Source organism: Mytilus californianus, unplaced genomic scaffold (assembly GCF_021869535.1).
Source record: "Mytilus californianus isolate M0D057914Y unplaced genomic scaffold, xbMytCali1.0.p SCAF_5, whole genome shotgun sequence".
Taxonomy (NCBI): Eukaryota; Metazoa; Mollusca; class Bivalvia; order Mytilida; family Mytilidae; genus Mytilus; species Mytilus californianus.
Window position 1 is genome coordinate 71,893,668 of NW_026262701.1, and position 14,423 is coordinate 71,908,090.

The 14,423-nt window shown below is 33.9% G+C and overlaps 1 protein-coding gene across 1 annotated transcript; it reads right to left on the reverse strand.

The window, feature by feature from the left end:
• Positions 1–6,630: 6,630 nt before the first annotated feature.
• Positions 6,631–14,222, reverse strand: LOC127703012 (uncharacterized). Its single transcript, XM_052207388.1, has 4 exons — positions 14,166–14,222; positions 10,751–10,929; positions 8,733–8,875; positions 6,631–6,951 (listed from the first exon to the last, which is right to left on the reverse strand). The coding sequence occupies exons 2-4, from the start codon at positions 10,921–10,923 to the stop codon at positions 6,812–6,814; spliced, it is 456 nt and encodes a 151-aa protein (XP_052063348.1). The 5' UTR covers positions 10,924–10,929; positions 14,166–14,222; the 3' UTR covers positions 6,631–6,811.
• Between the last annotated feature and the right edge of the window lie 201 nt (positions 14,223–14,423).

The following is a 14,423-nucleotide window of genomic DNA, read 5'->3' on the forward strand; positions in this document are numbered from 1 at the left end:
ACATTTTTTCAAGCAGACAATAAACCATGAAAATGAGGTCAAGGACAGTAGAAATATGACAGATAGAAACTACGTAACAAAAGGCATCTGCATACAAATGAGGTGTGCCAATGCTAATACAACTGCATACCAAATACCATTGACTTTTCATAAGTTGTTCCCTTTAAACAAAGCTAAACACAAACATTAACTTGTAAACTATGTAAAGTCGATGAACCATAATGAGGGGGTGGGGTTATATAATCTTCATGGAAATGAGATATGCCAATGTTTATACAACTGCATACCAAATATCATTGATCTACCACTAGTGGTTCCCCATAAACTGACCTTATCACAAACTAATACATGTAAACTAAGCAAAAGTTTCAAAGTCAATAGACCATGACTGAGGGTAAGGACCAAATGTTCTCCATGGAAATGAGATGTGCTAATGCTTATACAACTTCATACCAATTATCATTGACCTACCACTAACAGTTCCCCTTAAAATGACCTAATCACAAACTAATACATGAAAACTAAGCAAAAGTTTCAAAGTCAATAGACCATGACTGAGGGGGCGGGGCCAAATAATCTTCATGGAAATGAGATATGCCAATGTTTATACAACTGCATACCAAATATCATTGATCTACCACTAGTGGTTCCCCATAAACTGACCTTATCACAAACTAATGCATGAAAACTAAGCAAAAGTTTCAAAGTCAATAGACCATGACTGAGGGGGCGGGGCCAAATAATCTTCATGGAAATGAGATATGCCAATGTTTATACAAATGCATACCAAATATCATTGACCTACCACTAGTGGTTCCCCATAAACTGATCTAATCACAAACTAATACATGTAAACTAAGCAAAGTTTCAAAGTCAATAGAGCATGACTGAGGGGGCGGGGCCAAATAATCTTCATGGTAATGAGATGTGCCAATGCAAATACAACTGCATACCAAATACCATTGACCTACTACCAGTGGTTCACCATTAACATGACCTAATCACAAACTAATACATTGTTGATGCCGCCGCCGCCACCGGAAACAGCATACCTTTGTCTCGCTTTTTGACTCCGTCAAGGCGACGCAAAAATGTTTCCTCTCCGGTTGACATTCATAGCTAAAACCTCAATAATGAAGCCTTTAAACAAACTAGATATCATTGAGATGGGAGCCATCTCTGTGGGCCCTGCTGTGAATAATGTGTGGTAAAAAATTTGTATCTTTATCATTGGACATGGGGTTGTCAACTGAAACCAAAGTTTTTGACCTTGACCTTTTACCTAGGAAGTTGTACATAAATTATGACACACCCTCTGGTGTTAGTTTATATACTTGTCAAGTATAAACTTTGAAATCATAAGGGTTCTCTAAATATAGAGCGGACACAATTTGTTACAGACGGACAGACTGATCACTATAGGGGGTCCGCCATTCGGCGGGGCCCTAATTATCTGTTGAAGAGGTAGATTTTTATCATTCTTACCGGTACTTGTAGACTATTCTGTTAAACAAGTGCTAAGGGCCGTCTCTCAAACTTGCAGTGAGGAGAGAGTTTTGCTCTATATTGGCTTCACCGTGACTTTGAGATGAAGAACAGCAATAAAAGCACTGTTCCTTTGGTTTTTGCTGTGCATGTACTGATTTTGTGTCATGGATAGACACTCCATAACCCTTGATTTTTACTATTGTATAATGCAGTGTATGCAGAGTTGCAGACTCTCTAAATGCAAAATTTAATGAGCCCTGTTTGGGAATGTATTAACTGAGTTGTGCCTGATTGTGGACCTTAACTCCAAGATTCAGTTAACTGGAACTTAAATCACCGTCATACAAGAGGAGATTTGGCATTTTGTATTTAAAATTTAAGCTCAACACACAAATTCCTTCTAAAGTGTCTGTACCTGGTCAAGACTAGGACAGTCAATCCCATATTGTTCCAAGAAGATTAGTTAAGGAGATTTTCTCACAAACATATCGCCTGCTTTTCTTATGATTGAAATAATATAGAAAGTCAGTAATATGAAGATTTAAAGTATAACATAAACTAACATTATCAATGATCCATATAAATGAGATCCAAGGTCAGATGATCCCTGCCAGACAGACATGTGAACCTTCCTCTCACCAAATATTGTGCCACTATTGCTTTTACCATCGGAGAACTAGACCAAAATACAATAAAATGCTCCGCAGGGCTCAGCTTGATACGACCGCAGAGGTCGAACCCTGAACAGTTGGGGCAAGTATGGACACAACATTCAAGCTTGATACAGCTTTGCATTTGGATTGTGATTAAATATTTGACACAGCATAGGTTTCTGACACAGAATGAATGTGGTCTAAGAACTTAAAAATTTTAAATTGGACATTCACCTATTATGGTCCAATATCCAAAATCTAAATACATGGTTAGATTCAGCATATCATAGAACCCCAAGAATTCAATTTTTGATGAAATCAAACAAAGTTTAATTTTGGACCCTTTTGACCTCAATGTGGACAAAGTTGATAATGGGGCCCAAAAATCAAAAATCTAAATACATTGTTAGATTCAGCATATCTAAGAACCCCATATATTCAATTTTTGTTGAAATCAAACAAAGTTTAATTTTGGACCCCGATTTGGACCAACTTGAAAACTGGGCCCATAATAAAAAATCTAAATACATGTTTAGATTCAGCATATCAAAGAACCCTAAGAATTCAATTTTTGTTAAAATCAAACTAAGTTTAATTTTGGACCCTTTGGACCTTAATGTAGACCAATTTGAAAATGGAACCAAAAATTAAGAATCTAAATACACGGTTAGATTCGGCATATCAAAGAACCCCAATAATTCAATTTTTGATGAAATCAAACAAAGTTTAATTTTGGACCCTTTGGACCTCAATGTGGACCAATTTAAAAACGGGGCCCAAAATCCAAAAACTAAATACACGGTTAGATTCAGCATATTAAAGAACCCCAAGAATTCAAGAATAAAACCCCATTGAAATTGGTCAAGAAATAAGCAATTTATACGAAGTATCTTCTTTTGCACAATACTGTGCAATTAAATATTTCTTGCTATTGCGCAATACTGTACAATTGACAATTTCTTGCTATTGCGCAATACTGTACAATTGACAATTTCTTGCTATTGCGCAATATTGTGCTATTGGATATTTCTTGCTATTGCGCAATACTGTGCAATTGAAGATTTCTTGCTATTGCGCAATACTGTGCAATTGAAGATTTCTTGCTATTGTGCAATACTGTGCAATTGAAAATTTCTTGCTATTGCACAATACTTATTATATAATAATTTACACATCCTGTTTGGTGTGTATCTCCTACCATATCATTATTATTTGCTTTTAAATATAAATCAGAAATAACCAACTTAAAATGGAAAATTTTAAAAGAAAAAAAAAGGAAAAAAAGAAAAAAAAAAAAAAATCCCCCCCCTCCAAAATTTTGTAAACCCCCTTATGATTCATCACCCCCAAACTCAATCCCAGCCTTCCCTTTGTGGTATGGTACCTTTCAGTACAATTTCAGAGAGATCCATACACTTGAACACAAGTTATTGTCTGGAAACTAGAAAAATGTGTTTTTTGGCCCCAAATTCCTAAACATTTAGGGCAATTACCCCAAAACTCAAACCCAGCTTTTTCCTTTATGATATGGAGCCTTGTAGTACAATTTCAGAAAGATCCATACACTTACACACAAGTTATTGTCCTGAAACTAGAAAAATGCTTGTTTTTTGCCCCTTTTTGGCCCCTAATTCCTAAAATATTGAGGCAATTACCCCCATCATCAATCCCAGCCTTCCCTTTGTGGTATGGTACCTTGCAGTACAATTTCAGAGAGATCCATACACTTCAACACAAGTTATTGTCTGGAAACTAGAAAAATGCTTATTTTTGGCCCCTTTTTGGCCCTCAATTCCTAAACATTTCGGCATTTACCCCCAAAACTCAATTCCAGCTTTCCCTTTGTGATATGGAACCTTGTAGTACAATTTCAAAAAGATCCATACACTTACACACAAGTTAATGTCATGAAACTAGAAAAATGCTTGTTGTTTGCCCCTTTTTTGGCCCCTAATTCCTAAAATTTTGAGGCAATAACCCCCAAAATCAATCCCAGCATTCCTTTTGTGATATGGAACCTTGTGGTACAATGTCAGAGAGATCCATACTCTAACACACAAGTTATGTCTGGAAGTTACAAAAATGCTTATTTTTGGCCCCTTTTTGGCCCTTCATTCCTTTACTGTTGGTACCATAACCCCCAAAATCAATCCCAATCTTCCTTTTGTGGTATTGACAGTTGGACATGTACACATTATATTCATTCTATACACCAAATATAGTTCACGGATTGTTGTTGGTATCTTAGATATGGACTTGACCACAAAAGCTTAACTTTGATCACTGATCCATGAAATGAGGTTGAGGTCAGATGAACCTTGTCTGACAGATATGTACATCATGAAAGGATGGCATATACCAAATATAGTTATCCTATTACTGGTGATTCATTATTATTCATGAGATACCAATTTTTGGTTGATTTGGTGGGTAAAAGTGAACAACAAAATTAAATATTCAACAAAGTACACATTTTCATTAGGCTTGTATGTAGAATTTCCAAAACAACAAAATTCAAAATCCAAGAAAATATAATTTTCTCTCAATCCACAAAAATTGGTACACACTAAAATAAATGAATCAAAGTTGCAGACTCTCTAAATGCAAAATCTAATGAGCCCTGTTTGGGAATGTATTAACTGAGTTGTGCCTGATTGTGGACCTTAACTCCAAGATTCAGTTAACTGGAACTTAAATCACCGTCATACAAGAGGAGATTTGGCATTTTTTAAGTCAGTAATATGAAGGTTTAAAGTATCACATAAACTAACATTATCAATGATCCATGTAAATTTTCAAATGGGCTCAACTCACAAATTCACAAAAATTGACAAGTACTCGTAATAAGTGAGTATTTCACATAACAAAAACAATTTTTTTTTCAAGCAGTCTCTGAAACATGAAAATGAGGTCAAGGAAAATGGACATTTGACAGATGGAAACTTTGTAACATAAGACATCTGCATACAAGATAACCATGATAACTAGCATCCTCCCTTTTGAAATATAAAGCTTTATACATATATAGTTTACGTCAAGGATCTGGAAATTTTTCCAGACAATTTCGGTCATTTTGAGATGTTTGAAAAGTTGTTGCCCCTTTTCAAATTGTCGATATCAACTTGACTATATTCATAGCATCAACGAACATAATGAACTTGTATTGCTGTTTCATCGCATTTACTAAGTAAATGTCTTACCATTACCATGAAGGACAGTTTAGTGAAGGCAACAGTCTAAAATTGAAATGATTTTAATGACTCAAAATGGTTAATTTCTCAGACATTGCTTTCGTTTCTTTCGATTTGACAAAAGTTAAAACCGGAAGTTTGCGATATTTTAAAGTACGAATAATTCCGGATTCATTTCAGGGATTTGTTTTGTTTATCAAATTGACAGGAAGTCACCGGCTTTTTATTTTATTACCTTTAAAAGTGTTTAAATATAACAATTAATAGTTGCACTCGTTTAATTTAGCATGAAATCAATTTGCATTTTACGATTAAATATTAAATCTGCTGAAGACAATTTCACGCATGCGTATTACATAGTAAATAAAGCACATGTGTTACTCATGAAAAAATACTTTTTTCTACGTAAATTTAGATTTAATTTTTAAATCAGAATTGATGACTGTCTTTGATGAAAAGTAAATAAATAATGAATACACTTCTCAGGGAACTTTAATGTTTTAAAGATATTATTCTGAGTTTTGTGATCACTCTCAGGTGTGAATTAAACCCACAGGTAAAAAGTGATTAGCGATCATTAGCCAATGTTTCCCGGAGGCATTGATATAGATATTAGGAGGGCCCTCAGGATTATCAAACTACTGTAGTGGCAGTTTTATTACAGGAAAGGGATTATAAATAAAAACAAGTGATCACAAGTGCAAAATGGCGATTAAGAAATCCGATTTCAAACATTGAGTCAATGAAATGACCGAAATTACTTCTGTAAAAAAATAAAATTTGTCCTAAATCCCAATTACCTTTTTAGGACAAATAGTTTCATCTTAGGACATGACTGGCAAATATGACCGTTCCGGACCCTTGGTTTACGTCCTTGCCACCAAAAGTAATCACTTTTTCTCTCATTCTGTGACTTTCCTCTCAGGCAAGACAAAAATCGAACAGTTTATTATTCATTATTTCCAAATCTTGAAGGCGGCTTCATTTTAGTCGTCTTTATTTCCACAAGCAGAATAATTGCTTAATATCTCATATAATTTACTAGAGTGAACTATAAAAGTTGTTGATTGCTTGGGAAACAAAATGTCACATTTATTTCTCTGAATCACTTAACACTTTGGGTGGATGCGATTTTGATTCAGTTTTGTCTTGGAGGATTGTTGTCTCATTGGCAATCATATCACATCTTCTTATTTTATAAGAAGTGCATCAAAACTGACTATGATTGCCAGTTTTTCTTCCTTAGGTTGGTGGGTCTCTCTGCCATGATATAGCCATGAGCGATTAAACATCAACCATCAATCAACTAACTGACTTTTAATAAATGTTCATCATGCTTGCATGACCTCTCCTTCAACATGTTCAAAGGCTCAATTCATTAATTCAAACTCATTTTTTTTTTACAGAAAAAAATTCTTATTAAACTAATTCAAATATTTGTGTATTGTGTTACATCAAAATTTAATAAATAATGTCCATTTAAACATATCTGTCAAAATATGGAACATTTGGATCTTCTTCATTCTTTTCTAATTCAGATTCGTCTGTTGCAAGACACTGTTCTACCAACATTCTTGTTATATCACCACGTTCTTCAGTAAACACTTGTAATTCCTCAGCTGAAAAGAAAAATTTCAAAGCATTAAATAAATTAAACGAAAAAATAAAAGTTATGTAGAAAAACATAAATCTGTAACTTGACAAAATAAAATGCTTCGCTGAGCGCAGCCTGATACGACTGCAGAGGTCGAACCCTGAACAGTTGGGGCAATACTGTGCAATTGAAGATTTCTTCTTGAAACTTTTCAAAAAATTTAGAAAAAAAAATATGAATCCTTTAAAAAAATTGTAAACAAAAAATCCCCCCCAACTTATTGAAACCCCCCTTGGAGTAATAACCCCAAAACTCAATCCCAGCCTTTCCTTTGTAGTATGGAATCTTGTAGTATAATTTCAGAGAGATCCATACACATGATACACTGAAACACAAGTTATTGTCTCGAAACTAGAAAAATGCTTCTTTTTGGCCCCTAATTCCTACATGTTTGGGACAATTAACCCCAAACTCAATCCCAGCCTTCCTTTTGTTATATGGAACCTTGTGGTACAATGTCTGAGAGATCCAAACACTTACACACAAGTTATTGTCCGGAAACTAGAAAAATGTTTGTTTTTGGCCCTTAATTCCTAAACTGTATGCCCCATAACCCTTAAAATAAATCCCAACCTTCTACTTGTGGTATTAAACATTGTGGTACAATTTCAGAGCAATTGAAATACTTATACACAAGTTATCGTCCTGAAAATAGATAAATGCTTGTTTTGGGCCCCTTTTGGGCCCCTAATTCCTGAACGGTTGGGACCATCATTCCTAAAATCAATTCCAACCTTTCTTAAGTGGTATTGAACCTTCTATAACAATTTCATAGAGATCCATTCACTTAAACTAAAGTTATTGTCCGGAAACAAATGTGTCTTCGGACGACGATGCAGACGACGACATCATAATTCATACCATTATACGATCCCAAAATTTTTTTTGCGGTCGTATAAAAATGTATTGAAGGAGATATCTTATTGATCCTAATTCAAAACTGAAAAGCAATCCCATTTAACTCACATTGGCAACTGGGTGACAACAAATCTTATTCCATATTTATCTTCATTTACTTTTTTGCTAGACAATTAAGCTTATCCTATTAAGACCATACAATATAATTTCACAGTAACACTTAATTAAAAACACTTGTATATAAGGCAATTGTATTTGATGAGGCAGAGAGGCTTTTTTCATGGTACATAATTGTATGTCAAATTATCCCACCAGATACTGCCTGGCATGTGACCAACAAAGATGCCAACAGGGTCCCATGTTTTTTTCAATATTCTTTCTTTGTCTAAACAAACAACTTTGTTTAAATACATTCGTTCATGAAAGTATTTCACTGACTAAGATCCTGATTTGTAATACTGGAATGGTACACATGGTAACAAGAAATTTCTGAATTTTTCTTTTTTTCAAAAAAAAATTAAAAATGCTCACCATTGCAGAAATTGGGCAGTGTCTAAGCATGCAGCTTATATTCTTTTTTGCATATATATAATCCTAACAAAGCATGAGAATTATACACATCCTGTAGCTTAAAAACAGGTTCTGTTACATATTTCAATTATTGAAAATACAATGATATATACTACATTTTTGCAATACATATGGAATTCTAATATTGTTTGTATTCGGGTCTCATTTAACTTATACACCACTGTTTTAATGTTATATCACTATCCCAGTAACGGGAATAGCATATGGCAATCTATTTTTTTAACCTTTAACCTTAAACAGACACATATTTTTCTTTTGGCCTAATCAGATTTCCCTATACTCTATAAATAATATTACCTTCAAACTTAAACTCAGGGAATTTGGAAAATTCTGCTTCTTTTCCTTCAGCAACTCCAAACTGAGTAGCGACTTTCTTCATTTCTTTATCTAAATTTGCCTGTACATGTGGATCAACATCTGGCATCTTACCACCTGCTGATCTGTTATAATTAATTATACATTATACAGGGTGTGAAATATTTAGCACGCAATAAATTTGTATCATATCACAATATAAAAGTAATATACTGGGATATTTATTTTTTAAATTTATTTTTTCTGTATTTTCAAAGACATTTTTCTCCCTTAATCAGAGACATATACCATACATGCCATTGCCTTAGTACAGGGTATTTGCAAATTTATCAACTTTAGTACTTTAGTAAAAGTTAAGAAATGTTTATTCTTAAAATCTTTGTATAATACTAAAAATCACCACAAAATTGGTAGCCTGAAAATGATACCTAAGAAAGATGGGTATAAGTGTCAACACATATTTGTTCTGCCTAACAGAAGTTCCCCTTGAATTTTTTTTTTATATAAACAATGCCATAATATCTATTCCTGTTGGAACAAATAGTCTATATATCCTTTATTCTGTAAGGAACAAATGCTGTAGTATTTGTTCCAGTGGAAATAATATTACAGAATATTTCTTCTCCCTTTGAAGGATCTTCTATTTCATGTATCAGAATCATTACATAGTTGATGAAATGTAATTGTGATTCATGAAGTACAGCCATCAATAAAGAGTGTAAGACAGCATGATTTAGGCCATGGAAAAATAAATGTTGGTTTCCCCTAACATGTGGAAATTATTAAGGCCCGGGAGGCAGGAAAATCTTTTTAATTTGTTTTATTTTTTGGTGAAAAATCTACAGTCTACAGAGAATAATATTGCTGTTAACCTGACAGTAAACTCTTATTTTACATTCTATATTGTGGTATAAGCTATATGAAACTAAAGGAATGTTAATTGAGCAATGTTGACACACTTTTAAGAGGTTATAAGACAATTAAAAAAAAAATATCTTAAAAAAAAAAAATGACCCAGGGGTAAAAACAGACCCGGCAGGGTTAGGGGAAACAAACAATCATTTTTGCATGGCCTAATAACAGTTCGGGAATAAACCCCCTAACCTGTGTAATATCAGCAGGGTTAAAAAGAACTTTAAACTTGTTTAAAGTAGCTGCAAGCAATCTTTGTTATAGTTTACTATTGTTTTGCTGATACTTATTTCTATTTTGAATGTATTAAAATGTTTAAAAGTGTTCTTCCCCTACTGATTTTTATTGAACACAAAGTACATTCTTCTATCATGTCTATGTACATTTGCCTTTTGTTATTCCACTCATCCAGATTTAAAGGGTTGTGATGAAAAATGTCTAATCCTACCCAATGTTAATTTAAATGTCCAAAGTCAGTAATCTTGTCAGTGATTGTCTTTTGTTATATCTAATAGTTTTGTCAATAAGGGAACTTAGTATTGATGGCAGATCATGGGCAGTCTCGAGCTCTGTTAAATTTGCAGTAATAAAGCAACCACTCCAGTATAGTAATATAATTCTGAGGGTCCCTCTAATTACCATATTCATGATATTAGTGTCTCTGGGAGATATTAGCTAAGCTTAGAACTAATACTTTAAAGAAAGTCTATTCCATGACAATTTATCCCATTATTTCATAACTTTTCAGCAAAGACAATCGCCAATTCTGATTTAAAAATTAAACTTTTAATAAATTACGTAGAAAAAAGTAATTTTTCATGAGGATTGAAACCTGTGCTTTATTGACTTTCATGACTTTGTAATCATGTAATACGCATGTGTGACATATTGTATAGACATTTGTCTATTGTTGAAGACCCTACACGTATGTTGACTTCTAGATGTCATTAGCTTTTTTTGTGTCCTTGAATAACTTTCTCACTGATATATGACTGAGAATATGGGCAAATATTTATGCACCATTCACATCAGTGTAGTCTCAAAAGTTAAAACAAATTTGAAAAATGTTGACATATTTTGCAACTTACTTGGTCTTCTTATCAAATTCCCTAATTTTCTGAATAAATAGCTGCTGTATAAGATCATTTGGATCACCACTAGATGTCTGTTTTTGAGCTAAAACTGAACATGATGAAATACTTCTTCTAACATGTGGCCCAACACAGCACACTGTTGATCTAAAAACACGAGCAGCCAGCATCTTGTTCTACAAAATAAAATCAGACTTCAATAATGCATCTTGAATATTCAGAAAGTACATTTACTTACACGTGACATAAATGTCTCTCTGGTTATTGTTTTATACTTGATGGGCGTATTTTCAAAGTTTTTGGTGTCAGCATGTACATGTACCAGTATGTACATGTATATCAATTTTTTCCTCCCTTCAGGCTTTCAAAATGAATGAAGGGAAACTTCAGCTACATGTATAATAGTGCATGATATGGGGTATCCATCCATGACACAAAATCAGTACATGCACAGCAAAAAACTAAAGAACAGTGCTTTTATTGCTGTTCTTCACCTCAAAGTCATAATGAGGCCTTCAACACTGAGCAAAAACTCTCACCTCACTGCAATTTAAAGATGGCTCCTAGCACCACCGGTTTAAGCTGAATTCTTTGCAAACTGACAATCATGCCACAACTGTGAATTCGGACACAGGTAAAACTTAATGCCCCCACCGCTATGGCGGGGGCATAATAAATATGGCAAAGAAAACAAACATTTACTGTTATTATTTAGGCCGACAATCACACTGAAGCGTGCAAAAACAATACAACCACAGGACACATTGAGATATCTGTAAGACAACTTGGCAAGAAATAACTTACATGTACATTTATAGGGCAAATAATTTCAGGAAGACTTTGTAAGATGTAACACCAAACAACTCGGGACTAAAGTACTGATATACATGTAAGAGTATTTTATTATTTCTGATGTTAATATTTTTATCTTCCTTTTAAAATTTGCACTTCACATACACCATGTGCATGATGTATACTACATGTATTATGGGCGTGTTTCCAATGTAAATACCTTGACTACCCACAAGACCAAAATGATAATTGATAACTAACTTAAAATAACCATAATCTTGGACGATACTTTTGTTGTGAAATAATAGGCTTAAACTTAGGCACCAACATCCTCCCCTAATCATCTTGTGGTCGGGCAATGACAATTCTATGAACTGGTGTTTATTGTTTACCAGGGATACAATCCTTGAGGAGGGGGCAAATGATTTAGAATTTCCAACAGGTACCCAGATCAGCTAATTGGGCGCCTATATTTATAGAAATAAAGTAGTCCTAAAATTACAACTAACGGTATATATATATATAAATTATGTGACAACAATTTATCAACTATGGTAAATAACGCACTTAAGACTCCAACTAGAAGGGTTGAGAATGCATAGTTTTGACATATAACTGTGTTTTTGAACGCTGAAATAAACATATGGATTGGGTTTTTGATTGTTTTATTGCCTTATCACGCAAATGCACAGCTTTTGTGGAGCTCTGTCATGTCTGTAGCAGAGTACGAAATAAGTTTCGCAAAAACTCAAAAAATTTAACATACCCAAATTTCCAGAACGTTCCATTTATATTATTCAGAAATTCAGGTCCATTAAATTTTACCCTGTTTGGTGCAAAAGTTTATTTAAGGTAAGGATTTGTATATGCAAAAATATCTAGCCGGCTGTGAGAAGACGAAATAATTACGATTGACATACTTGGGGAGGCCTGCTACAAATAATTCCCACAACAAAGGTAGGCGTGTTATACACCATTGTGTAGAAAAATCAATTTAGATTTACGGCATAACAAGTTTTAGTGGGGTAGACAACCGAGAAATCGAAATATAACAGAGGTTCGCGACCGGGTGACATTTTTCAAAAAATTTAGTTAAGTACCTTGTGTTATATTAAGGTACATGTTTATAGGATTTTTTTTCAGAGACAAGTGCCTGTGTTGGACTACCACAGATTGAGAAATAATTTCTTACAAGGGGTCTAGAATCTAGTTACATCAGTGTTCCAGCTTGATCGTTTTCACAGGGCGGTCCGCTCACCCTTTCCCCGACTTACACCCTGTGCCCTTTTTAAAACGCCCTGCCCTTTTTCGCAAGTACATGCCTTTATTGTCGTATTATTTTGATGAAAATAATGTAATTCTTTCTGTCTTCATGTTTCTAACAAGTTTATGACCTTCAGCTAATTAACATTTACAGCAGGTGTTAAAAGTTGTGATTACCATGAATACAGGTAATCCACTTATCGCCATCGGATGGATTACTAATCCGTTAATTAATAAACCTCATAATTGACCATTATAATTATTTTTCCCAGTAAAATCAGTCAGTCGGCATTTCAATTTCAATACTTTTCAAACGACCACAATTTGCAGTTCGTTTATCCATAGATGTTTTCGTGGTTTCATCAATTTAACAAAATTCAAATTGTTTTCCCCGGGACAGTTCAAATTTTAATTTCAAAATTTCTCAAACTTTCTGTTTAAAAATCAAAAGTAAACGTAATCTATTCTTGATAAATATAAAATATACAGTCATTATAATCGTTCCAAGTTTATGAAAATAAATTCCAAATATGATTTAAACGTTTTTACAGGGATAATGATTATGCAGTGAAATAGTTGTTACAATTTTATTTATGCTGTGATTCCTGGTTTTTAAACAGAGGAACCCAACTTTTGTTGATCAGGAATGTCCCCCGAATAATAATTGAAGTGAAATTGTGAACTTGATTACCGGATCCTTGTTCTTATCTTCATATCTAAGCATCACATCAGTCAAATCATGTAATAACTGCCTACATTTGTAGCATGCCTAATGCCTTCAAAGATCCTGATCCTTGAATGACTTAGGCATATGTATAGCTAGTAATATATACGTCCTTGGTCCCTTGCTGTTGCCCAAAATAAGGTTGATTTTCATCTCGCGCAAAAGTAACTAAAGCCCTCAAAATCCTATGCTGTTTACATAATAAAAGACAATGTTTGACATGCCCTTTTTGAATTATCAATCAGCATGCTAAACTGCCCTTTTGAAATCTTAGCTTGAACACTGAACATACATGTACATGTGACAAAACTCATCAAGCCAATGTGTTGACCACAATGAAATCAGTTATACATTGAAGCCTTTGTTTGTTAAGGCCACCTTTCAATATCTTCAGAGGAATAATTTTGCGTGTTTGTGGTTGGTCATGTTGGTATGGTCTGTTGTGCTGACCAAATTTTATTATGGCAATGACAATGTTTTTTGATAATTCCATTTTATGTACTATTTTTTAACAGTTGAGTGCATTGCAGTTAGGCTATTATTGCCCTTTTCATATATAAGAGGTGCTAAAATATAGGCTTAGTAATTATATAAACATCCAGCAACCTTAAACAAATGTTAAAACTGTCTTACTCGCCGCTGACCTTCAGTTACACTGATTCTTGAACCTCGTAACGCATTGCGGGAACCAGTCTCATTCCTAAAAATAACGAAACGAATTTCACTCCAAGCGGACCTCTTTGAGACTACTGTGGCTATATATCACTGTTTATATCGTACCGCGAATACACGAAATCATGTGTGTTGTTACTGGGAATAGTATACTAACGTCAATATATTATGTCCAAGTTGTTACAGTTAAACTTATATTTTATATATTGCGCTTTACTG